The sequence below is a fragment of the Vicugna pacos genome, chromosome 1, assembly GCF_048564905.1.
Source record: "Vicugna pacos chromosome 1, VicPac4, whole genome shotgun sequence".
NCBI classification, from domain to species: Eukaryota; Metazoa; Chordata; class Mammalia; order Artiodactyla; family Camelidae; genus Vicugna; species Vicugna pacos.
The window spans coordinates 17,785,626-17,812,256 of record NC_132987.1 but is presented as its reverse complement, the minus strand read 5'-3'; the positions used below and the strand labels follow the sequence as shown (position 1 = coordinate 17,812,256).

General features: G+C 48.2%; 1 protein-coding gene across 4 annotated transcripts in view; it reads right to left on the bottom strand.

Annotated features, from left to right (window-relative positions):
• Positions 1-26,631, bottom strand: part of MRAS (muscle RAS oncogene homolog) — a 54,347-nt gene that overhangs the window by 18,643 nt on the left and 9,073 nt on the right. For all 4 annotated transcript variants that reach the window (XR_012069334.1, XM_031678204.2, XM_031678193.2 and 1 more), the window contains exon 2: positions 9,984-10,194. Coding sequence is in view for 3 of the 4 variants with exons in the window: in XM_031678204.2 (XP_031534064.1) it covers positions 9,984-10,176 (193 nt within the window). In the remaining variant the exon portion in view is untranslated. The remainder of the gene's footprint in view (positions 1-9,983; positions 10,195-26,631) is intronic.

Below are 26,631 nucleotides of genomic sequence, written 5' to 3'. Positions count from 1 at the left end.
TTTTTGGAGGGCGAGGAAAATGTAGAGGATTAGGATAGTGGTGATTCCAGTAATTGCTGGTTTGTGACTCAGGAGGCAACTTGTGATCGCACAACGTTGTGTGTGTACTATCAGCCCCTAAACTGTACACTTTAAAAGGAGGGAATTTGAGGGGAGGGTACAGCTCAGTGGTAGAGTGTGTGCTTAGCATGCGTGAAGTCCTGGGTTCAATCCCCAGTACCTCTATTAAAATTTTTTTTTAGAAAAAGTGGGGGAGATTTTACATGTGAATTATATCTCAATTAAGAAAAATTGTACGAAGGAAAAAAGAATGCACCTCCCTTCTCTGAGACGCATGCTCCACCTGCCTCTCTGCAGTGGATGACCGGGTCTGCTTCTGTCCAAGACCGTCCCCTCCTGCTGTGCCCTGGATCCTGTCCCCTGTCACCAGTGCAAGGACACTGCTGCTATTTTGTCCCCTCCTCCTCCTGCAGCTTCCATTTCTCTCTCTATTGGTTCATTTCCATCAGTATATAAACATGGCAAAACTCTCATCTTAAAAAACAAGCAAATAAAAATAAAGTCCCGAAAGTTAAAAATAAAAACCCTCCCCCCTTGACCTCACATCTTCCAGCTACTGTCCATTTCTTTGGTCCTCTTCACAGCCACACTCCTTGACTTGTCTGTCCTCGCTGCCTGCCCTTCCCTCCTCTCCTCCACTCTCTCTCAAACCCACTGTAATCAGACCACTCTATCAAAGCTGATCTTGTCAAGTCACTAATGACCTCCATGTCACTAAATCAGCGGGGACTTGGCAGTCCTCATCCCACAGGCCACTGGCCAGCATCTGATTTGCTCGACGGCTCCTGCCCTTTTGAAGAGCCTTCTGCACTCGGCGTTGGGATCTATTCTCCCACCACAGAGACTGGTCCTGCTCTGATCCTAGTCACCCTCTGAACACCGGTGGGTCCCCACGCTCTGTGCTGGGACCCCTTCTCTCACCATGTTCACTTCCTCAGAGAGCTCTTGTCTCATGGCTTTTCACGGTGACTCCCACATTTCCAACTCCAGGCTGCACATCTCCCCTGACTCCAGACTCAGACACCCAGCTGCTGGCTTGACTTCTATCTGTATGTGTGAAAAGCATCTCACATTTAATGGGTCCAAAATTACACTCTTGATTTTCCCCTTAGATTTGCTTTTCCCAGTCTTCCTCATCTTGATAAACAGAACTTTATTCTACCAGTTGTCCAGGCCAAAGCCTCTTCTCTCTCTTACCCCGACCCCTTCCCACATACTCCATCAACAAAGTCTGCTGTTTTCTCCTTAAAATACATCCAGGATCTAACTCCTTCTCACTACCTCCTTTATCGGTGCCCTAGTCACCATCAGGAGCCTCTTATCTGGTCTCCCTAGTTCTGCCCTGGTTCCCCTGTGGTCCACACCACAGCCAGAGCGACCCTTTTAAACATCAGTCAGGCCACTTTCCTCCTCTGTTCAAACCCTCCAATGGCTTCTTATTTCTCTCCAAGGCCCTAGAAGATGACTGCCCCCAGCTATCTCACCTCCACTCTCTCACTTCCTCTGCGCCTTGGCCCCCTAGCTATTCCCCAGACAGGCCACCCACACCCCTGTCTCAGGGCCTTTGCACCTGATTCTCTGGCCAAGACTCTCTTCCCCCAGGTACAGAAACAGCTTTGTCCTTTAGGTCTCTGTTCCGACATCACCTTACCAGGAAGGCTATCCCTCATCAGTGTAGATAAGATAGCAACCACTTCCTCCCCGTCTGTTTCCTCTACCTTGCTGTATTCTTCTTCACAGCAGTTATCACTGCCTGACACATCACGTAGTTGTTTATGCTCTGTCTCCCCATTCTACCAGAAGCTTCATGAGACTTTGACAACTGCTGCACCTTCAAGGCCCAAAAGAGAACCAGGTACCCAGCAGTATTTACAGAATGAACTAATGAACACACCCACATACATAAATCTCGGGGACCAATCCACACATCACTGGAGGGGAGGGGTGACAGCTCCAAGTCCAGGGTCAAGCCTACTCTGGACGTCCCCAGGTGGGGCAGATGGGTCAACGGCTCATCTGCACAGGCAACAGGACCTCTTTTTTTTTTTTTTTTTTTAACAGAGGAACTGGGGATTGAACCCAGGACCTTGTGCATGCTAAGCATGTGCTCTATCACTGAGCTATACCCATCCTGCTGATGGGACCTAATCTTGAAAGCACCAAGCCACCCTCCTAAATAGTGATATAAATCATATTAGAACAATCCTAACAACAAGATCATCTGCTGAGGCTGACTCTGCTAAGCTTCACATGGTGCTGGATTCCCTCACTCACTCAAGAACAATAACTAAGCCGCTGGCACCAAATATACAATGATGGACAAAGCCTCTCTCCTCAAGGAGCTTACAAGCTATAATGTTTCACTTATTCTTTGCAACAGTGATGAGGCTATATCCCATTTGGGACACAGACCCCACCAATGAGGGCATGTGGTCTCAGTCCAGAGACACCCCTAGTCACTTGGACCCGGGGCCTGGAGCTGGTAGCATCACCTAACACAAGGACAGACAGGTGAGACTGCAAACCTGCTGACCAGGCTGAAATCAGCGCAAAACCCAAAATTAACTGCAGAAGTATAGGACCTGGTTGTCAGCAGAGTGAGTAAGAAGAAAGCCACGGGCAGTTTGGGGTGCCGACAAGCTCGGGATGACCCCGGCTGTGTTGTGACTTTGGAGGGTGCATTGTGCACTGGTACTTTCATTACTCAGCCCTGCTGAGCTGACTCCAGATCACTGGCCGATGGTCGGTCCCTCAGCTCCCAGGCTGGCTAGTGGGACCAAGGTGAGCACAGAGCAAGATATCCTTGGCTTTGGGGTGAGAGGGACTGGAGTGTTACTCAGCATTGTGACCTTGGATATGTTATTTCACCTCTCTGAGTCTTAGTTCCCACGCCTGCAGGGGCCTGACCAATCCAAGGGCTGCTGGACAGGTGTGGGAGCAGGAGGGCTGGGTTCTCGGGGTAGGGCTCTTGGGGGGACAGGGTGGCAGTGAGGCAGCAATTTTCCAGTGGCACAGAAGTCTCTCACCATTTTACCCCCAGTCCAGTAATACTGGACGTACCAGCTGAGGAGCAGCCATGCTCACCTGCAGAGGGAAGACACTGATCTCCACTGAGCAGAACTGCTACAAGGATGAAAGAGAACAATCCCTGTGAAGCCCTTAGCACAGGGTCTGGCCTTTGAGAAAAGTTAGCAGTAACTGCTAACATTGCTGAGGGCAGAGGGGCAGTAGGAAAAGTGGGTCTGGGAGGCAGAGCTGGTCTCAGTGTAAGGACGGGCTTTGTACAGGCCAGCACTGCCCCAGGCACCTTGGAGATCAGTGAGCTCCCCGTTACTGGAAGCACTCAAGCAGTGATGGCTGCTGGGACCAAGATAAAAGGTCAGGCAGAGGCTTGAGGGGCTGGGTTGCATATTCTCAGGCCAGAGGCCACACTCCCTCATAAAGGAAAAGAAAGGGAAACTCCTCCCATGTCACTGTCCGCAGGAAAAGGGAAGGACGGGAGAGAGGCTGGCCAGCTTGCCTGCACCCCCTCTTTGGGGCCACGGGAAAGGGCCTACTCTGAAGTTGGCCTAAGGGCTGCTGAGCATACAGCCCACCGTGTGAAGCCCCCAGCTCAGAGAAGAACTCTCAGTAAGTGTTCCTGTCCTCTCGCAGCCCTCCCTGAGTCCCCCTCCACTCCTCTTCCCCAGAGAGAATGTGGATTCAAGTTCGGGGAAAAGCCAGGTCCAGGCCCCTCTGTGAAGACAACAGCACTTGTGTCTGCCATTTGGGCAGAAGCCAGGGTGGAAACGTCCCAGCTTCTGAGGGTGAAGGAGGGGAGCAAAGGCTTTTGCTCTTTGCAGAGGCTGAGCCCTTACGGGGCATAGAGTGGCTGCAGAGCGGGACCCGAAAGCCCCTAGGTGGGAAGCGGGGTCCATCTGTTGATGGAGGAAAGACGCAAGCTTGCAGAGATCGGCTGGGCAGAGGGTGTGGCTGGCAGCCATAGAAGTGGGGAAGCCCAGGGTGTCAGTGGGCAAAGGACCTGGTCAACCTACCCTGCAGGCCTGAGGCTTGGGCCAGAGGAGGAGGCAGGCTGACAGGAGGGGCCGTGTTTGGTCAAGTCAGGAGGCCTGGGCCTGGCTCCACCTCTAGCTGGGCCTGACCCTGGCAAGTCACTTCTCCACGTGCACTGCAGTTTCCTCGGGTGTAGAGTGAGGGGGCTGATACCATGGAGCTGAGGAGCCTTCCGGCTCAAGCTTACAGAAAAAAACAGACATGCAAGAACTCCAAGACAAAACAAGTGAAAGCAGAGACTGGAGCAGATATCTGTGTGCTCATGTGCACAGAGAAGGCCTCCTTGAGCAAGCTTAAGCATCTCTGCTCTGAGATTCAGCCCAGAACTGGAGCCCCTGGCCTCCTGAAGACCTCGGGCGAGAAGCCAGAGGGACAGGGGATTGTGTCGTTGATCCTGCTAATCCAGGCCACACCCGCTCCTCCCTGGGATTTCAACTCCATCCTCAGAGGCACAGGGATCACTGCACGAGGAGGGAGAAGGTCTTCCCAACCGGCCAGACCCATGGAGAGTACAGAAGACAAGGGAGCTGAAATCACTGCTAGCTGTGTGAATCTCTGAGCTTTACTTCTAGAGAGGTACAGGCCTCCCACACGGTAACTGCCCAACACATATCGTGATTGCTTCCTCCTCTTCATCATCATTATCAAGCTGCCATGTATTTGTTCTTTCTGAGTTTGGAAGAAGGGAAACCCCAGAGTTCAGAGCACTTGGCAGGCGTCCCAGGCTTAGCACCTCGCCCAGGATGCTGCGGCCTCCAGAGAAGCCGGATGTCAGGGAAAGTCCCGTCCATCCCAGAGCTGCAAACCACCCCAGAGGAGTTCAGCCCCAGTAGGGGTCAGAGTTACACCCAAGCCTAAATACAACCAGCCTTTGATTAAAGTTCCCCAAATATGGGACATCTTTTTAAATGCCAGACTAATTAGTATTTAGCTATAATGCTCTAAGTATTCCTTTTCTTAGTATAAGACCTAACTGAGTGGGGAAGTGTGCTAATCTGGGAATCCAGCATCTACTCCCGAGGTGGGCCTGGGAGGGTGATGCCCTAAATCAGGCCTGATTCTGGTGGCAGGTTCAGAGGCGCTTCAGAACACAAGCTCTGAAGATTCATGCTTATAAAGTGGTGCCACGGCCAGGCTCCCCTCCCTGCCTCCAGGGTGATCAACGTTACCCCTAAATCTTCCTAACACCACTTAAGGAAAAAAAAAATTTCTTTTTAGAAACAAGTTTGGATAATCTAATACCCAAAGTTACTTTTAAAAAGTTAGAGAGGTTAATTTAACATGGATGTAGAGAGAAAGAATATTTATTGAGCTCCAGCGATGTACCAGGCATGATGATACTCTCTTACATGCATTATGCAGTGTTTTTCAGAATGTTTTCTATAGAAATAGCTCAGAATGATGTGCGAAAATGGTCCTTTGAGAAACCCTAAGGATCATATATCCTTTTAATATATTTCCAACAGCTGTTTGTATATTGAAGGTTCTTTCAAGGCCTGCAGTAAAGAAACTGTCTATATTTCTGTAACTCAGTTTATCTTATAGTGCATGCATGAGATGATTTTAGAAAGTGAGTAAACGTTGAGTTTTTAACTTTAATTGTTATGCATATTTTGACGTGAGTTAGCAAATAATATAGTGAGCACATCAAAGCTGTGGTTGTACATATACAGTTCAGGACTCACTTATTCATTCATTCCAGACATGTACTGAGGACCTACTGTGAGCCCAGCAGTATTCTAGATGCTGATGATAGGGCAGTAAATAAAATAAAGTCTCTGCTCTCATAAATTTATATTTTAGTGGGGAGTCACAACCACTCAAACAAATAAAACACACTGAACACATATAAATTTATGTTCAACAGTAAAACATAGAGTAAAGACAAAGAGTTGGGCAGGGGGACAGAAGTGACAGGGGTGGAGTGAGTACTAGCGGAGGGAAGACATCTCAGACAAAAGGACACCTGAATGGAGACTGAAACAAAAGAGACTGTATTTCTGCAGGAAGAATGTGCTCGGCAGAAAAAACACCAAATACAAATTCCTGAAGTGGGAATGTGCTTGGTACCTGGTGGAACTCTTCCAAGTTCCAGGGCTGCAGGCAAGCCCTGAAGGATGATGCTTTTTTTTTACAAGCCCTGAAGGATGGCACTTTAAAAAATTAAGATGTAATTCAAATGCCATAATGCTTTCCCTTGTAAAGTGTACAAGTCAGTGTTTTTTAGTATTTACACAAAGTTGTTCTCTTTTTTTCAGTGATGATTTGGTTCTGGTTCCAGCCAAGATGGAGTATCAGGGACCAGATCTATCTTGTCACTGGAAACAACCAAAAAACGAACAACATATATGAAACTGGATTTCAAGACACTGGACGTCAGGCAACAAAGGACAGTGACCCCTAAGAGATGGGATACAAGAGAGGAGGGCATCTATGAATGCCTAGCTGACTGCCCTGGGAGAGCTTCCAGGCCACAGAACTGGGATGAGAAACCCAGGGATGAGGAACGTCATTTTATAATAATAAAAGGGTCAATTTATCAAGAGGATGTTTCCCTCTTAAAGATTTATGCACTTCACAACAGAGTGCCAAAATACACGTAGCAAAAACTGATCGAACTAAAAGGAAAAAAATACAGGTATATCCATAATCATACTCTGAAATTCAACAGACCTCTCTCAATAACTGACAGAACAAGTAGACAGAAAATCAATAAGGATATAGAAGACTTGGAGAACACTATCTACCAACTTGATCTAACTGACATTCATAGAACACCCCACCCAGCAACAGCAGGATACACATTCTTTTCATGTGCACATGGACTATTTACCAAGATAGACCATATCCTGAGTCATAAAACAAGCCTCAATAAATTTAAAAGAATTCAAATTATACTGTATGTTCTCTGACACAATGAAATTAAAATAGAAATCAATCCCAGAAAGATCTCTGGAAAATTCCTAAATAGTTGAAAATAAATAATATACCTCTAAATAACCGATGGATCAAAGAAGATATCAAAAGAGAAATTAAAAAGTATTTTTAACCAAATAAAAATGAAACCACAACATATTATAATTTGTGGAACAGAGCTAAATAAGTAGTTGGAGGAAATTATAGCACCAAAATGAACATCTTATTATTAAAAGATGAAATGTTCAAATCAATGACATCAGCTTCCACTTTAAGAATCTAGAAGAAGCAGAGAAAATTAAATCCAAAGTAGGCAGGCAAAAGGAAATAAAAAACATTAGAGCAGAAATCAATAGGATCAAATGGGAAAAGTCAATGGACTCAAAAGCTGGTTCTTTGTGAAAATCAATGACGTTGATAAATCTCTAGCCAGGATTAGGAAAAAAGATGACACAAATTACTAATATTGGAAATGTGAGAGGTAACATCATTATGAATTCTACAGATATGAAAAGGATAATAAGAGAATATTAAGAACAACTTGACGTCAATACTTTTGTTAACTTTGATGAATTGATCAAGCTTTTGAAAGACACAAACTACAAAAGCTTACTGGAGAGTAGATAACCTGAATAGCCCTATATCTGTTAAAGAAATTAAATCTGTAGTTAAAAATCTTCCCGCAAAGAAAACTCCATGCCCAGATGTCTTCATAGATGAACTCTACTAAGCATATAAGGAAGAAATAATACCAATATTGTTCAGACTCTTCCAGAAAACTGAAGAGCGCATACTCGAGCGCATCTCAAGTCATTCTATAAAGCCAGCATTACTCATACATTACAAGAAAACTACAGACCGATACCTCTCAAGAATATAGATGCAACAATTCTAAACAAAATTTTAGCAAATCAAAGCCAATAATATACAAGAAGCCAATATACCATGATCAAGTGGGGTTTATCCCAGGAATACAATTTTGGCTTAACACTGGAAAATTTAATCAATGTAATTTACCATATTAAAGATTAAAAAGAAAGCCTATACGATTATCTCAATAGATTCAGAAAACACATTTGACAAAAATCCAGCATCCACTCCTGATAAAAACTCTCAGCAACTAGGAACAGAAGAGTATTTCCTCAACCTGATGAAGGTTATCTATAAAAACTTTATGGCTAACATCACACTTAATGCTGAGAGACTAAAAGCTTTCTCCCTAAGAGCAAGAACAAGACAAGTATGTGTTTAAGTCACAGAAATAAGACAAGAAAAATTAATAGAAGCCATCCAGATTGGTAAGGAAGAAGTAAAACTATCTTTACTCATAGACACAATCATCTCTGTAGAAAATCCAATAGAATCTACAAAAAAGCCATTAGAACTAATAAGTAATTAGCAAGGATGTGGGTTACAATATAGAAAATTCTATTGTATTTCTATATTTAGCAATAAACAATTGAAAACTGAAAATAAAAAACCAACATCATTTATAGTACAGAGGTAGGTATAAATCTGATAAAATATGTAAAAGGCCTATGCACTCAAAATTACAAAACAATTGATAAGAGAATTAAAGAAGACTTACATAAATAAAAAAAGAGATACCACATTCATGGGTTGGAAGGCTCAACATTGTTAGGACATCAATTCTCCTCAAACTGATCCACAGATTCAACACAATCTCAATCAAAATCTAGAATTTTAGTACATAACTGATTCTAAAATTCATATGGAAATGCAAATGACCTGGGCTAGCCAAAACAACTTTGAGAAAGAATGAAGCTGGAGATTTAATAGTACCTGATTTCAAGACTTATTATAAAGCTACAGTTATCAAGACAGTGTACTATTGGTGTTAAGATAGGGCAGTAGATCAAACAAACAGAATATATGGACAACCAATTTTCATCAAAAGTACGAAAAAAGCAGTTCAGTGGGGAAACTGCAATCTTTTCAACAAGTAATGCTCAGACAACTGAATATCCATATAGCAAAAAAAATGAACTTTGTCTCATATCTCACACCATATACAGAAATTAATTCAGGGTAGATAATAAACCTAAATGTAAAAACCTAAAAACCATTAAACTAGAAGAAAACACGAGAAAACCTTTGTGGCCTTGGGTTAGGCAAAGATTTCTTAGACACAACACCAGAAGCATAATGCATAAAAGAACAAACTGATAAACTGAAATTCATCACAATTAGAAACTCTTGTGTTTGAAAGACACTGTTAAGAGAATGAAAAACAAGCCAAAGCATGGTTAAAAAAAAAAAATTTGCAAATCACATATCTGATAGAAAACTTGCAATCTGAGTGGTTTTCAAAGCTCCCCTTCTAGAATGACATTCTATGATTAATGGCTCTTTGGTCTGAGACTCAGACAATATAAATAGTCAGTAAGAATCTAGAACAATGGTCCTCTAACTTCAGCATCACCTGGAGGGCTTGTTAAAAAACACAGATTGCTGGGCCCCACCCTCAGAATTTCTGAATCAGTAGGGCCTGAAAGTTTTCATTTCTGATAAGTTCCCTGCTGCTGCTGTTGGCCTGGCTCCTCAGTTTTAGAACTGCTAATCTGGACCAATTTAGACTAAACTAGAAACACGATGTCAGATGCAAGATCCTCCTCTACCCACCACTCCCAGAGATAATTACCAAATAAACTATGCTTATGAAGAAAAAATTGATTTTCCTCCTTTTAATTAACTAGAGACATCTGTAAGTGTTAATCAGAGCTTCTGATCAGCGAGAAATAACAAACATGACATCACTAAGCTGGCATGATTCTAGCGCTGCCTCTTTGTTGAATAACACATTTTGGTTTCCACAAAGCTGTTCATAATTCACCCTGGAAAACATACCCGGCCCTTCACTGACCATCCCATGATGGCAACACGAAAGAAACCAGCACGCCCCACCCCCATGCAGGGCCACCATCGAGTCTCACCGTCCAAGATGGCCCACTGATTGTCAATCTCGGTATGTTTCAGGTAGGAGTCTTCGATGGTGGGATCGTAGTCAGGCACAAAGATCTTCTGGAAAAACTGGATGGTGAGGGCGCTCTTGCCCACGCCCCCATCCCCCACCACCACCAGCTTGTATGTGGGGAGGTTGTCACTGGGGACGGCACTGGTGGCCATGTTGCTGGTGGCTCAGACCTGGGGAGGCAAGACATGAGGAATGAGGTGAGGGCTTTTTCCTCTCTGATTTAAGGGAAAATATTTATGGGCTTTCCTTCTTTCTTATAGAATAACAAATACTTCTAATTGTAGGAAGTTTTGAAGATGAAGAAATGTAAAAGAAAATAAAAGTGTTACCCCTGGGCCCTCACCCAGAGACATTCACTGTTAAAATGATTTATTCAGTCATTTACTGAAAACCAGCCATGTGCCAGGCCAAGTGTCAGGGACATGGTACTACTAGACACCACATGGTCTTTAACCAGCCAAAAGTCAGGCCAAAGAAGGTTTTCCACCACTGAATTCCATCCTATACCTGTACAGGTAGACACGTGGGTGTTAGTCTGAGCAGGGAGAGCACAAAGTTTCACTTCTACATCAACTCTGGTCATTGCACTGCTGTACTGGAAAGAGCTGGAGGCTCTCTGAGCTTAAAGGGAAAGAGGGCCTCAACAGCTTAGCACACCTGCGCTCAGGGCCTCTGAGCCCTTTTGACTCTTAGAATTCTGTGATTCTGGCTCCATTCTCTGGACTCCTTGTCCTTTATCATGCAGAAAGTCGTGCTAGAATCTCCTGACATCTGGTCAACCCCTGTTTTAGCTGGGGAGAAGGAAGAGGAAGATCAGGGAGAAGTTTTATTTTGATGAAGTTGAGTCCAGCTAAGGCAGTGGTTCTCAACCAGGGGCAATTTTGTCCCCCAGGTATATCTGCAATGTCTGGAGATATTTTTGGTTGCCAAAACTAAGGGGGTGCTACCAATATCTAGTCAGCAGAGGGAAAGGATGCTGCTAAACACCCTACGATGCACAGGACAGCGCCCCCCACACCAACACATAGTCATCCATTCTAAAACGTCAATAGTGTCAAGGTTGAGAAACGTTGAGCTCAGGTGACTCAGTGAGGGCTAGAAATGTGGGACTGGGATTCTAAAGAACAGCTGAGCCTGGACAGATAAGGGCTGATTGTGAAGAGGCGATGGCAGCGAAGTGAAGAGCGACCTTTGGAAACTGCATCACAAAGTGACAAGGAGGAAAGGTGAGCAGGGAGCATGGAAGGAACACTCAGAAAAATAGGAGTAAAATCAGGATCTGTCACCATGATGGAAGCCTAGAGCTGTCAGGAGGAGGAGCTTGACAGCACCAAACACCGGTGGGGGATGCGAGGGAAGAGTCCCTAAAGAACAATGTGAGGGTGTTGGCAGGGACCTAAGCTGCTAACTGCAAACTCTGCTTGGGAAAAGTCAAAGCTGCGGTGGTGGGGGTGTCCTCCCTTCTCACAGAATAACAAATACTCCCAATCATAGATAGTTTTGAGGATGAAGAAATGCAAAAGAAAATAAAAGTCTTATCCTTGGACCCACACCCAGAGACAATTACTGTTAAAATGACTTATTCAATCATTTATTTAGACATCCTATTATGCACAGGACAGCCCCTGCCCTGTGCAGGGGCTCAGCGGACTGGAGTATGACGAACTGGGGGTCCTGTGACTATCACTGGTGCTTGTGAAGGCCACTGAGCTCTCTGGGCCATAGTTTCCATACCTATCAGATTAAAGGGCTGGGTTTTCAGAGTTGTTCTCAGCTCTGAAAGAGTCCTCAATTCTAGATTTTAACAGAAAGGGTGTTAGACACAAGTGTGGGTTATGTGGCCACGCTAATTTGCATGGGGCTACAGACAGGAGTCGTTGCATAATCTTTTGCAGTTACTGAAGCTTGATGTTGACATTTAGGATTTCCCTGCAGGGGTGGGGGAAGCAGGCGCTTTTGTACACTGTGGGTGAGAGTGTAAATCTGTCCAAACAGGACTTGCATAAATGTATAAAGATTTAAATGCACACATCCTCTCTTGAAGCCATTCCACATGTGAGAATGTATTCTAAAGGTATAATCAGACAAGTGTACAAAGATATTAAGAACAGGGGGAAAATGGAAATAACTTAAATACTGGGGAGGTGGGAGAAAGAAGTTAAAGCAAAAGTATCCATTGTGAACGAAAAATATTGCAAACCATATTAGTAAACAAAGAATGCTGAAGCCATCAAGTCAGCAGCTGCCTCCATCCTCCAGTGAAGACAAGCCTGCAGCCCGGCCTCTGCAGCCACTCACAGTGGTGCCCTCTGAGGGGACCCAATAAGAAAGGACAGGATACTGGCCCTAGATAGCTAGGGGCTTGTCAAAGGAATGAATTCAATGAGCCCAAGCGTTTGCTCCCACCCATACATAGAAAAGCACTAAATTCTTTAACTTGAGATGTCTGGTTTCCTTCAGTTAACAAGTAATCTTTTAACGTTCTAACTACCTGGTCTTTGTTGTAAAGCTCCTGTACATCCTAGCTCCTCCCCTGCCTCTTCGGGGCAGTCCCTGAGAGGGATCTGGGAGGCTGTCATCCTGGCTCGAGTCCTCCTGCCAAATAAAACATAACTCTCAGCTTTTAGGCTGTGCATTTATTTCAGTTGACACCATACAATGCAATACTGTGTGTCATTGAAAAGGATGATATCCACTAACCTAGAAGAAGTTTTTAATGTACATGGGGAAAAAAAAAACAGGTTGCAAAACAGCACTTCCATGAGGTTACTCATCTGTGAATCGACATGTCTAGGTGTGTTTCTAGGCCTGGAGAAGGTTGGCATGCAGGTGTCTCTCGGGTAGATTTGGGGGCACTTTCTCAAATTTTCAATTTTCTACAACAAGCATGTATTATACTTGTGTATTGGAAAAAGCTGAATAATATTCAAATGTTCCCACCAAATAAAATGTTCGGGCCTCCTGAAAACATGTGATTTCCCCCTCCTTCAAGAGGGGACTGAAGCCCCTCTGGTGCAGGAGAGAAGGACCAGGCGCCGGCTGAAGCCCCAGCATCTGGTTCCCCCCTCTCCCTAGGTGGGGATAACCTGTGGCTTTACTGAACAGAGATCTCCCACATAACAGAGCTGGTGGCCCAAAGGGGCCAGAACGGAGATGGAAGGAGACAGCAATGGGGCGAGGAGGGAAGGGGCCAGTTCCCTCCTCTTTGCCTCTTAGGTCAGGGGAGCACTGTGTCAGCTCCTCACTGTCCCTCCTTAACTGCTGGCTTGGGGTGGACAGTGACACTGGGCCAGGGGGAATGTGTCTGCCTGTGAAGAGGGGAGAGGTAATTAGGTTTATTTATTTATTTATTCTTAGAGGAGGTACTGGGGATTGAACTCAGGACCTCATTCATACTAAGCAAGCCCTTTACCACTTGAGCTATATACTCTTCCCCAAAGAGGCTCTTTTTAAAGCTCCCGTCCAAAGACGTATAAACTACAATGTAAAAAATAAATAAGCTACAAGGATATAATGTACAGCACAGGGAATACAGCCAATATTTTATAATAACTTTAAAATGGAGTATAACCTATAACAATTTTGAATCGCTACGTTGTACTCCTGAAGCTAACACAACATTGTAAATCAACACTACCTCAATAAAACAATTACAATAAATATAAATTAAAAACTAAAGCTCCCTTCTATTTTCTGCTGGCAGCAACATGAATAAAAAATACTAAGTGGGTGGGAAGGTATCGGGAAGGAAAATCGTTTCTTTTGATCTTCTCAAAATCAGATAAGAAATATGTTAATGTGACAGAGGACCTGAATCCAACTTTTGAGGCGGGGCTCAGACCACCCACAGCAGAATCATCTGGGGATTTGATAAAAAAAAAAAAAAAACTGCCCTCTGCTTGCCAAGCAAGGCAGCAGGCAGGAAACGGTCAGATGGGGGGCCCCTTCCTCTGACAGTGCCCTGCGTCAGGGCTGAGCCCTGAGAGACCATGGGGAGCCAGTCAGGACTCCCGCCCAACTCAGATTGAATGGAACAGATTCAAGGGGTCAGAATGACTGTGCCCCTCATGGAGAAAAATCCTTTACTGCTTCCTGTAGCTGATGGGTCAAGTCCGGTCCCCTTCACTGGACATTCAAGGCTGTCACTGGTTGTCACCGCTGATCTCTCCAGGGTACCCGTGCTGCAGGGACGCTACTCATGCTACTCACTTCCCCAACCAACTCTGTGCTCCCCAGGGTGCCCCATGGTCACACAGAGCCCTCTATGCACACATACCTCTCCATGGGTCAGGCGCAGGCATTGCCTACCCTGGGACATATCCCCTTCTACCCTGTGCCCAGCTGCTCCTGGGGCAGAGGTCACTATCACCCTTGAAGTCTTCTACATGAACTGTGCACAAAAGGGCAGGCATGCATCTTGTCCCTCCCTGTATCACCAAGGCCTGGTACAGCACCAGCGAGGACAGACTCCAGCTAGAGGAACCTGAGGCCCAACAATGGCCTTTCTGAACAACTGTCAGACAACCCACTAGCCACAGCGCTGGCCTCCCCATGCAGAGGGCTTGGGAGCAGCTCTCCCGGCCAAGGGTTGGGACTGTCTCCCCTTTTCTCCCCAGTCAGACCAATCACAAAGATAAGACCCCTACTGGAAGCAAGCGTGAACCCAGGAGGAAAAGGTGGTTTGCGAGGGTGGGATAATGAGCCCAGAAAACCCCTCAGTCCATAAGGACTTATAGCAATCTTCTCTGGATGGGTGTTTTTCCAGTCTTCAGCCTCCCCCGAAATAATCCCAGACTAAATGATGTCTTTGTAAACAGGCAGGGCAGTCAAAATGCCAAGGGGCGTGCACCACCCTCCTACAAAATCGGCTGGTTTCACGTGGTGTGGAGAAAGTTTTTTTAAGTCACCCCAGGCGATGACAGAAGTCACCCAGGGTAAAAAGCTGGTTGGTGATTAAGGAGCATACTGCCCCATTTACAACATCTCCCTCTTCCCCAGTCTGTTCAAATAGACCGCACCTTGGAGATCATTCCAGAATGCTTGCTCTTCACCATTTGAGGGTCATGGATGGCCCCTGTGAAGTGAGAGGGTGGGAGAAGGTGGACCTGGGGCTGTCTTTAACGTTTCCTCACCAAATTTCCACACCTGATACTCTCCTACTGACCAGTTGGGTGATCTTGGGCAAGTTACCGTTCACAGCCTCAGTTTTTTATTTGCAAGATGGGGTTGGTTAGAGAATCATCCTGTGCAGGATCACTTTAAGTATGCAATTAAAATGTATGAGATGTGCCCAGCTTAGAGAAAAAGAAGGTGCTCAAATGCTTGTTTTCTCGCCTCGTTTACTTTGTTCCCAGAAGGGATGGACCCACAGTCTCCCTCCCTCCCTCCACTCTGAAGCTCCACGATGCCCAGCCTCCTTTCCCTCCCCCATAAGAAGCCCCACTGCCACCTCAGCTCCCTTGAAGTCGGACTAAATAAGCCTGTGTGGGAACGTCACCCATCATTTAGAACATTGTTTCCATGGGAAATGGCTCTGAGGTTCCAGGCAGCCCGCTCCACTCAGAAACCAACTTTTGGAACAGAAGCCACAGGGCGGCGAAAGCAGCCAAGTGCTGGTTCCCATGGCAACCACGGCTCCCAGAGCCCCTCCCAGTTCACAGCAACCCAAACCCCGGCTCATACTGGAAACGTCTTCCTAAAAGGCAAATATCCCTGTCTCGAAGATTTTAATAACGTGTATACGAAAACTTTAGGCATCTTCCCGTTGAGAAATAAGCTTTTTGGCTGCCTGGTTTCTCGTTCCCTTTCTTTCCCCACGGTCAGCACCACTTGCCTGGTCTGGAGTTGTTTCCTGAATGGCAGATTCACCTCCCCCAGCAACTTGGAAGTTCCACGAGGACAAAAGCCATGTCTCCTCATTCCCTTGCCTCTCACAGGGCCAGGCAGGGCCCAACATGTGGGAGCCTCAGGGCGTATTCACTGACAGACTACTTGATGTTGCCCAAAGCAGCCTTCCACCCACCCAGCCCTCCCTTGGGCCAAGAAGCAGGGAGTGACACCCACCCTTCTAACAGAGGCAGGCTCATGCCCCCAGGACGTGGGGTGCTAGGTGGACCTATTACCCCAGAACAACCTTTTCACCCAGCAATTTTCAAATGTGCTTAGAGGGAGGTCCTGATACCTCCTGAGAAGTCTTATGCAAAGTCCCCTCTGTTTTCAGGGAGGCAGCTTGGGGTGGGGGTGGGGTCAGAACAGCCTTGGACCCTGCAGCCAGAGTGCTTGAGCTCCCCCACTTTGTCTCTAATATGGACTCCTTGTGTGATCTGGAGTAAGTTTCTTAACTTCCAGTGGCCTGTTTCCCTGTCTATAAAACAGAACAGGATCCTCAAGACTGTGTAAGGCCTGAGTGGGGGAAAAAACTGGAAGGTCCCCCCAGTAAGGGCATATCTGTACTAATATGCAAAGTAGTTAGGTCCCTGGTCTCCTTCCAACGTGGTACATTTCAGAGATTGGAGTCCCTTGCTGCCCCATCCACAGCCCTAAGGGCCCCTGCACCCTGGAGGACCCAGTACAGTAACAGACACAAACGCTTAGTGGTCAGCCCAAAGCCTCTCCAAAGATGCTACCAATTTAATTGAAGGTTTAGTGTTCACTGCTTTTTGCTTCTCTATTTCTATACTAATCATTTTAAAGACACCCCCCCCCCCCGCCCATCAGTCGAACTACAAGTTGTTTGGTAAATAAAGCTGGAAGAAGGGACACATTCACTAATGGAGCTCTTTGGAGAGTGAAAGGACTTCACAAACATTGAGCTGAATCAGCCCTGGGAAGCTAATCTCATCTGTGTGATGTCTGGGTGTGCCCAGCTCAGGGGGATGAGGATACACTGGGGGAGTGACCCAACCCCTGTGGAGGAAATGGCTCTGCATTCCAGGAGCTGCCCTTCCCTTCTGCACAATTCCCAGAAATGGGCAGCTTCCCTGGGGCTGCTGATTTGCAGGCTAGGCATAAATGGTGTGCAGCCCCGTCAGGGGTCTCAGCCACTTGGCATCTCTAAGGCTCCACTCTCCCCTCCCCAGACTTTGCTCCAGCCCTTTGTCTCCCATCTTTGCTAATCCAAACCCAGAACTGTCACTGCCTCACCCAGCTCCTCCAGGAAGCCACCAGTGCATTCAGCTCACTTCATTAGCAAGAACTGTGTTGTGTCATTTTCTGCTGTACGGGACCTTAAACATCATCAAGTCTAGATGGTAAGTAGGTGGCATGGGTGCTGTCCCTCCCATTCCCAGAGCCATGGCAGACATCAGTCCATCATGGTCCTCTTTCCTATTCAGTCTTAGAACCCTTTTCAATGCAGCACCCTTGGCAGCCAGAACCAGGTGACTGGTCCAGAGAGGAAATTTGTTTGCCATCCCAGATCTAACCCACTGCTCCTTAGGTTTCCTCCAAAACATCCCACCTCCTGGCCAGCCTGTTCCATGGGAAGGGCTCTGGACCTTCAGGGGACCTTCAGGGGAGCCTGCCTGGCTCTCTCTGGAGAACTCTGTTAGCCAATCTTTTGCTAGGCGTGGTGTCTGGCCCATAGGGCATGCTCAGTAAACAGCAGGTAGTTTAATACATCAGCCCCTACTTTTCTACCCCATCAAATCCAAGCTCCTCTGCCAGGATCACACCTGGACTGCTGGTAGCAGAGCAGAAATGATCAGACAGGAATTCAGAGATCCAACCAAGGGCCAAAGCTTGAAGTAAGCCAGGGACAAAATGTCCTTGGCCTTAGTCACAAACCCCAAGTACCACATGCTTCCTATATCACAACTGTTAACACTTGGGTCTTACTTGCTAGTGTGTGCCACCTGACAGAGCCTGGAGCTGAGCCAAGCACGACCCAGCACTGAGTCCCAGAGGAGGTGTGCAGAAATGACCTGCTGTGATGATTACAACAGTGATCACGTTAAAAATAATAGAAGCCCTTCATTTACGCAATGTGTCTGGTGCTGTTGGAAGATTTTTACCAAATTAACTCATTGAATTTGCCTAACAACCCTATGAGAGATAACTTTGTCCCTATTTTATAGTTGAAGAGACTGAGACACAAAGAAGTAAAATACCTTTTCTAAGGTCATCCAGCTGGAAAGCAGTGGTGCCAGGGGCTGAAACCACACAGTGTGGCTCCAAAGCCTGCGGCCAGCCCATCAGGCTAGACAGCCTCTCATGTCTGGTAGAGTGGTGGAGGGTGCAGGGCCCAGCCAGGCCAGAGGCAGCAGATCCAAAAGCGCTGGGAAGAGGTCAGCAGTGAGCCAGGGATGTGGTGTCAGAGTCAGGGAGGCCTTCAAGGCCAGACTGCTGCCCCTGTGAGAGGAGCAGCTGAGCAGGTCAGGGCCTAAGAAGTACCCAGGGTGAATACTAGTCACTGGGAACAGACAAGTCCCTGCACCCATCCCAACTGGGACAGAGTCTGCCAATGAGGACACAGGTCTGGTACTGCCAAGTGCTCCTGCCCTGAGGACCAGGGAGGAGGCTAAGGGATCAGGCAGGTGTCCAGCATGGTGGGAGCGCCAGGGGGGGCTCTAAGACCTCATTTTCCAGCACCCCTGTTTGGGTTCCTCCCCACTGTGCTGGTCCCCGCCCCCACCCCAGCCCATCTCCTTGTTGTCCTGCAGGTAGGCTGCTCCCTGTCTAGCCTGGGGCCAGCCCCTCGCTGGAATCCTCACCAAGGAGCTTGAGCTATGAACTCACACAGCTGCTACCTTAGGCATGTTTCTTGCCTTCTGTGCCTCAGTTTTCTCTACTGTAAAGGTAGGGACAGTGGCAGCGTATGCCTTACAGTAGTCATGATAGCTACATTTATTTGCTTGGCCTCGTGTCTGGCCCACAGAGTACTCAATAAACATCTGGTCGTTACCAAACTCCTTTGAAGTCCATCCCAAGTCCCTCCTCCTGCAGAGAGCCCTCCAGGCTCTCCAGAGTTCTTCCTGAGCTTGTGGCCTGCAAACTGGCTGCTTCACAGATGACAACTCTACAGAACTCAGCCCCTCACTATTCCCTCCTTGGGGTGCTCTCCTGCTCACATGCGTGCTGGTCTCAGCTCCCCCATTCTGCCTTGCGGGGCAGGATCCCTGCAGCAGTGCTGTAGGACAGCACGCCCCCGAATGCCATTGACCCAACAATGGAGGAGATTTAAGCTCATCAAAGGCATTCCCTCAAATATGCAGGAGATGCTCGTTCACTGAATAGACCAAGGCAGATACCAAATTGCTGGGAACTCATAATTAAATACAGTTTCCCTCTCTGGACTTTAAATCCAGAAGCACTCTCTATCATAAAACCTAGCCTCTTTCTCTCTCTGGGTTTCTACTGGTTTGCTGGGTTTATCCTTGGATAGAAAACCTAACAGGACACATGACATGAAAAAGGACCAAGTTTTAACTGAGCCTAGAGGAGAATGATCCAGGAGGACAGTGGACAGGCCACCAGTGAGGCCACTCTTCCATCAATGCACACAGAGTTCTCAGCGCCAGGAGACTTGCACATCCAGTAAATGTTCCCAGAGCATCTCCAGTGTGCTGGGGCCTGGGGCCTGGGGAGACAGAGATGAATGAGCCCCAGCCCCTTACCTTGGGGCTCACAGCGTGTAATGGGGGGAGGAGCAGGCAGAGGGTTACAGAACACAGGCTAAATGGGAGCATGAGGGGAGCAGGGGTGTGGGGGGCATCTCACCCAGCCTGGAGACACTGCAGAAGGCTTCCTGGTGGAGGAAATGCCAAAATGGAGTCTTGGAAGCCAAGTAGGTATCAGCTAAGGTGAATGACAGGGACAAGTGAATCCCAGGGGAGGACGAGAAGTTGCAAAGGTGTAAAGCATGGAGGTGTGAAAAACCAAGGAGATGCCAAGTGCTGCCAGCAGTACTCTGTGACTGGAGTGCAGAATACATGACGTGTGCGGTGGGGGTTGGGTGAGGGTGGTCAGGGAGCAGGGAGGACCCATTGTTGGCTCCCTGACAACTAGAGATGTTCATCTTTGTAACCCTAGCGCTAAGCACAGTGCCTGGCACTCGGCAGCTGCTCAACAGCATCGAATGACGAAGGAACAAGTGCCGGGGCTGCAGGGTGAGGCTAGGGGGAGCACAGGGGGCCCACATGACCTCTGATCCCCTCTCTCCACAGGCGCACCCTGCAGGCTTGCTGGAAGGCGGCCCAATCCATCAGGCCCACAACTCTTTCTGATGACTGCAGTGAAGTTAACCAGCCAGAAAAGCCCAGTGGAGACTGGACAACTTGCACAGGACAAACTCAAGTCTCCAGAAGCTCAGAGGAGAGGGGAGCAGACGGGAAAGAGCTGCAGGGTCAGGTGGGGGCAGGAAGGTCACACAGGTGGAATGGGCACAGCCACCACGGCCTCAAGGGAGAACTATGTGGGGTGGCATTTGGTTCTCCTATTTGACCAGCAGGCAGCAGAGTCAGAGACGTGAAGGCATGTGCCTGAGGGCACAGATGGAAAAGGGCAAAGCTGGGATTTGGCACCCAGACCTGACAACTAAAAACTAAAACTCAGTTGGGATTAACAGATACACATTACTGTATATAAAATAGATAAACAACAAGGACCTACTATACTGCACAGGGAACTGTATTCAATTTCTTGTAACAAGCTGTAATGGAAAAGATTCTGAAAAAACATATATATATATATATATATATATATATATATATATATATATATATATATATAGATGTATATGTATAACTGAATCGCTTTGCTGTACACCTGAAACTAACATTGTAAACTGACTACACTTCAATAAAAATAAGAAAAAAAGCCCTAAAACTCTGTTCCACTCACCCCTCAGCTAGTCCAGGACACCAGGTGGGTCTGGGAGGCTCTCAGAAGGTTTCAGTGTCTCAGGGTCCACACAATCCCTCAGAACAATGTGCTTCACTGGCATCCCCAGGCCACGGGGGTGCTGCCACTTGGTCACTGGGCCCTCACAGGCCCAAGTCCTCATGGGCTGAGGTTCCCCCAACCCCAGTGTCCGCACGTCCCCCACCATAGGGAGGATGGAGTGAACTCAGTCCATGGGTGAGGGGCAGGACTGCCGCCTGGCCCACAGCTTCCGGAGTGGCAGCTAGAGGCAGAGAGGAGGAAGTGGCTTTATGTTTAAACTCTTATTCTCAGTCCTGGGGGCCTATTCATATTTTCCTAGTGCTGGGCAGTCTCACCCGGCTGAGGAGAGCTTCGCAGCCCGAGGCAGGAGTCTGCATGCCCATCGGGAAGGTCACACTGGTATCACCCTCCTGGGGAGGGTCGGCTTCTGAACACTCTGGGGTTCCCCAAAGTGAGGCCCTCGGGCTCCCCAGAGACTGGCAGGCTGCTGTCCCCATTCTGACTCAGCTGCCCCCTCGGCCCATGCCCAGGGGAGGGGCTCCTGTGAGCCCTCACCTCCTCACATCTCCTCCTGGGGCTGCTCGGGCTCCAGCCGGCACCACTCCCCAACACCCCCCACCAGACCCGCTTTCCCATCCACCAGCACAGCTACTCTCTCATCTTCCTCCCCGACCGGCTCCAACATCCCTTCACCTCAAATCCTAGGCCAAGGCCTAACAACCCTGCGCTCACGGCACATCTGCCTCAGTGGCCCGGCTCTGCCTCCTGCCTGGGCCCCCTCCACCGGCGCTGCCTTCCCCCCACTCCAGCACCGTCACCCCTCAGCCCCTCAGGCACAGTACCCCTCCTAGAAAGCCGGCCAGGGGAGCCCGAAGCTCTCCCCACCAACTGACCGTGGCACTGTGGGCCCTCCCTGAGCTGCCCCCGGCATCCTGTCCCCTTCCTGCTCATGCAGCCTCTCGCCCACTGATGCCGAGTACGGTGTTCTTGGGGACCGGAGTGGTACCCAATTCATCAGGGCCCCACGGAGTCTGCCGATGAGTGGTGTCCACCTCACGCCTTTCCACCTCTTCTCGGCCCATGAAAACATCCCCTTCCTGTTCCCCTAGCCTCCTGAAGACATCCCTTCTTCCCCGGCCTCCTACTTCCCAGTCTCCTTCCACTTAGCTGCCTTGCCTGTTTCTACAGAGCGCCAGCCAGGTGGCAGATGGCAGCCAGAGCGCCTTGCAGCCACTATTTCATTTGACTTGTCACCCAGAAGTCACTGTTAGCCCGAGGTCACTGGGGTTCCATGGTTGTCCAGGCCACGCATTTCCATCAGCAAGTGACCACGTGCTCCTAGCTCAGCCACATGGCCACACTGCCTCCTCTTGGGAGCGGGCTCTCCCCTTTTCCCTTCAACTCTAGGAGCAGGGACTTGTTTTACTGTCATGTTCCCCTCGCTCGGGTGGGGCTCAGGGCTGCACCTCATCTTCCTCATCTTAGGGTCCCACTAGAGCCCTGGCACCGCCTTCTGCAGAGATGCTCCGGTGTCCACTGCCTGCATTTCCAAAATGCAGGGCTGATGCTGGGAGCCAGTTGGGATTCTGTTGGGGGGTGGGGTGGGGGTAGTGTGGGCATTGTGCCCATGGATCACATAGAGGAGTGGAGTGGTGGCCCACACAAGGGAGCCCCCTGGACATACCTGGGCCCCAGCTCAGCAGGAGGAGTGGTGATGAGGGTGTCCTTCCCTGCCACACACACTCCCAAAACGCTGAGCCCCCCGTAGCTCCCAGGGCCCAGCTCCTTGACCATCCCTGCTTCAGGCTGGGGGTACCACACCCCGGCCCCCAGAGCCTCCTGATGGCAACAAGGCAAACGCTCTCATCCTGTCTTCCCTCCGAGATGGGTGTGTGGGTTCCCAGCCCGGAGCGGCTGTCTCACAGAACCCATGGCCTCACACCAGCCCAGGAGGTAAGTGGCCCAGGAGAAGGGCAGAGGTGGTGACAACTAGCAAAGGGAAGGCCTGGATGCCAGGGGCAGGCCTCCCTCTGCATCAGCAGTCCGCTGCCCACAAGACAGATACTTTTTGCCAGTGCTGAATGGCTCAACTCCAGCCTACACGTCCTGGCTGACCCACCACCTCAACTGCTTTACTCTGCAGTAGCAGAAAAAGGGACTCGGGAGACAAAAGGACATCCCACATTCACATATTGGCAGAGGCCAGGTCGATAAATGAGAGAGGGGATGGGAACATGCAATAGGGAGCAGAGGGGCCTGTGGTAAACAGGAGGTCACTGTCACCTCCACCAACTGACTGTTGCAATAGGAGCATATCTGCAATAGGGTTGCCAGAGTCTAAATTTTTAGAGTAGCCAGAAATCTGAATTTTTATGTGAAACTGATTTTTTAAATGTTGGCTACAAAGTAAAAAGTTTTATACATTATATAAGCCAAAAAAACCACCCTCTCTGGGGGTACCTAACCCATAAGGATACCTGCTGCCACCCTGGCCACCTTGAGCAGGGGTGCGGCACCCACGTGACACCCCTCAGCATCAAGGGGTGTGGCCGCTCCAAGGCAGACAACCCTCTGCACAGTCTAGGCCTGGCCTGACTTTGGTCACAGAGGCTTAAGGTTAAAAGAAGTGGAAGTGACTCTGAGGAGCAGCAGCAGGGGTTACTCAGCCTGGAGACTCCCCAGTCTAGTCTTTAGTGGGAGAGGGAGGGCACACAGCCCATCTGAGGAGCACGGCAGAGCCCGGGGAGGACAGGGCAGAAAGGCTGGTTCAAAGATGACCACAGCTTTGGGCATATATCCAGATAAAACTGTAACTCGAAAAGATACATGCACCCCAATGTTCACAGCAGCACTATTTACAATAATCAAGACATGGAAACAATCTAAATGTCCATTGACAGATGAATGGATAAAGAAGATGGATATATATATACAATGGAATATTACTCAGTCATTAAAAAGAATGAAATAATGCCATTTGCAGCAACATGGATGGACCTAGAAATTATCATATTAAGTGAAGTAAGTCAGACAGAGAAAGGTAAATATCATATGGTATGTCATATGTGGAATCTAAAAAAAAGACACAAATGAGCTTATTACAAACCAGAAATAGACTCACAGACATAGAAAAAAACCTATGGTTACCTAAGAGGAAAGAGACGGAGGGAGGGATAAATTAGGAGTTTGGGATTAACATATACATACTATTATATACAAAACAGATAAACATTAAGGATCTATTGTATCACACAGGGAACTATATTAAATATCTTGTAATAACCTACAATGGAAAAGAATCTGCAAAAGAATACATGTATGTACAAGTATAACTGAATCCCTATGCTGTACACCTGAAACTAATGCAAAATTGTAAATCAACTATACTTCAACTTAAAAAAGGGGAAAAAATGACCACTGCTTTGTTTCCCCCATTGATACTCAAAATGTTAAGCATCATAAAGGAAAAATGTGAAAAATCTTATGTTGGACCAGTAATGAGAAAAAAACAGGATCTAGGCCCTCCCTGAAGGTGAGGAGAGGCGAGCCAATCCCCATTCTCAAAGAGTAAGCCGACTGCAGAGAGAAAGTCTGGAGCAAAATAAAAGGGAAACTTCCTGAACACGAGTCAGGCATGGCAATGAGCGGGCCTGGGAGGTGGGTGGTTTTCCTTGGCAAACAGAAAGCCCAGGGAAGTGGGACCAGGGGGGAAGGTCCAGCCGCCTGGCTCGTGGTGGGGCTGAACCGGGCTGGAGGCAGGGAGGGGCAGCTTCTCAGGGTCCCTTCCAAAGTCCAGATTTTAAGCCCACTCAGCTGAAGGGCAGGAGGCCACTTTTCACGTCTCTCTCCCCAAGCGCTAAATACAGCTGCTGCATCCTTCCTGCTCTCCTAGCCAGCCCGGCCAGACAGGGAGCCCTGGGTGGGGAGGGGGCACAGGGCAGAGCACACAGATCTGCTCCGTTCCCGGGGGCAAAGGGGCAGGAGAAGGCACCACTGGCTGGGGCGGGGGATGGAGGTGGTCTCCCACCTCTCTTTTTCCTACATGCAGCACTTTGATAAAAAGTCATGAATCAAAGCATTTACCCCTCTGCTAGGTGCATGACCTTATGCAAATTGCTCAACCCATACGTGGTTTTCTTTAAAAAAAATTTTAATGGAGGTACAGGGGATTGAACCTAGGACCTTGTACATATTAAGCATGTGCTCTAACCCTGAGCTATACCCACCCTCCCCCAAACCTATTTGTCTCAGTTTCCTCACCTATTAACAGCAGTATCCGCCTCACAGGGTTGTTCTGAGGACAGAATGTGCTAATATACATGAGTGCCTGGAACAGTGTCTGGCACAGAAAGTGTTTGCTATTATTACTGTCATCGTCTTCATCATCATCATCAATATGTCGTTGGAACTCTTGCCAGTGCCCCCTCCACCAAACTGCGCAGAAGGAAGCCTGGGGTCACATGGAGGCTGCTTTCCAGGCTGCCCCAAAGCACTCAGGACAGGGGAGGAGGACCCCTCAGAATCACCTCCTTTAGCACACGAGGCTCTCAGTGCAGCCCACTCTGCAGAGAGGACCTCACCACTCAGCTGGACTGAAGGGTCACTGCTCCTGCTGCTGGGCCATCCCAGGGTTCAGCAAGGAAGCATATTTTATTCCTGATGACCGGAGGATCACAACCCACAATCTGTGCTGGCTTGTTTCAGGGGTGCAAAGGAAGGGGGAAGTTGCCGAATGACATCCCACCCTACAGCCCATCTGATGGGGACAAGCCCAGAGGGTAAAGCTGAAGGCAGGGCAGATGTGAGGAGCATGGAAATGAGCCCAACGGGCCCAGTTTTGCATCTTGGCTGTGCCACTTCCTAGCTCTGTGACCTTGGACAAATTATGTATGAACCTCTCTGTGCAAAACTATTGTTGGTGGGTGGGTAACAGCAACCAGCTAGAGGTAGAAGCAGGCTGAGCCAGGTGGCCGGGGTTGATAAGTAGCATGCCTGCTTATCACGTCCTGACCTTGTGCCAAGCACTTACCTATACTCCTCTGACCTGACTCCCCTCGGACTAGGTGAGGTCATTGCTCTGCTATCACAAGAACCCAGCTGTCTGTCTTGACAATACTTGGCATGCTGCACTGAGTTGCTTAATTGTCCATGATGTAATGTGTCTTCCCCACTAGACTGCCAGCTCCAGGAGGGCAGGGCCCGTCCTCTTGTTTTATTCTCCACTACATCTCCGGAGCCCAGGACATGTCTGGCACCCAGAAGATGCTCAATAAATATCCTGACCTACATCCGCTCTAATCCTCAAGCTACTCTGCAAACTGTTTGTTCTAATACGAAGGAAAAAAGAATTAGCACTTGGGTTTGTTCTGGTCATTGGGAAAGGACTGACTTAAGACTTCGACCTGGCTCAGAACAGTGACAGTGACAATCCCACAGCTCCTGCTGTGGTTCCTAAGGAAGGTTAAGGCGCAGGACTGGAGTGCATACCTCTTGCTCAGATGAGCTCTTTAATGGCTCTTTTCACAGGTAAAAGAGTAGGTTCACAACCTGGTCTACATGTCATTACTCCTCTGTAGTCAACAGTAATGGAAATTTGGAGTTTTCAGAAGTTCTGGAGGAAAGTGTCCAGGAAAACTAGGCCCTGGAAAATGGCAGTAAACTAGGCTTGAGGAGACAGAGAGCCGGGGAGAAAGTCTCCTAGGGAGTGAGCAGGCAAGGGAAGGGTG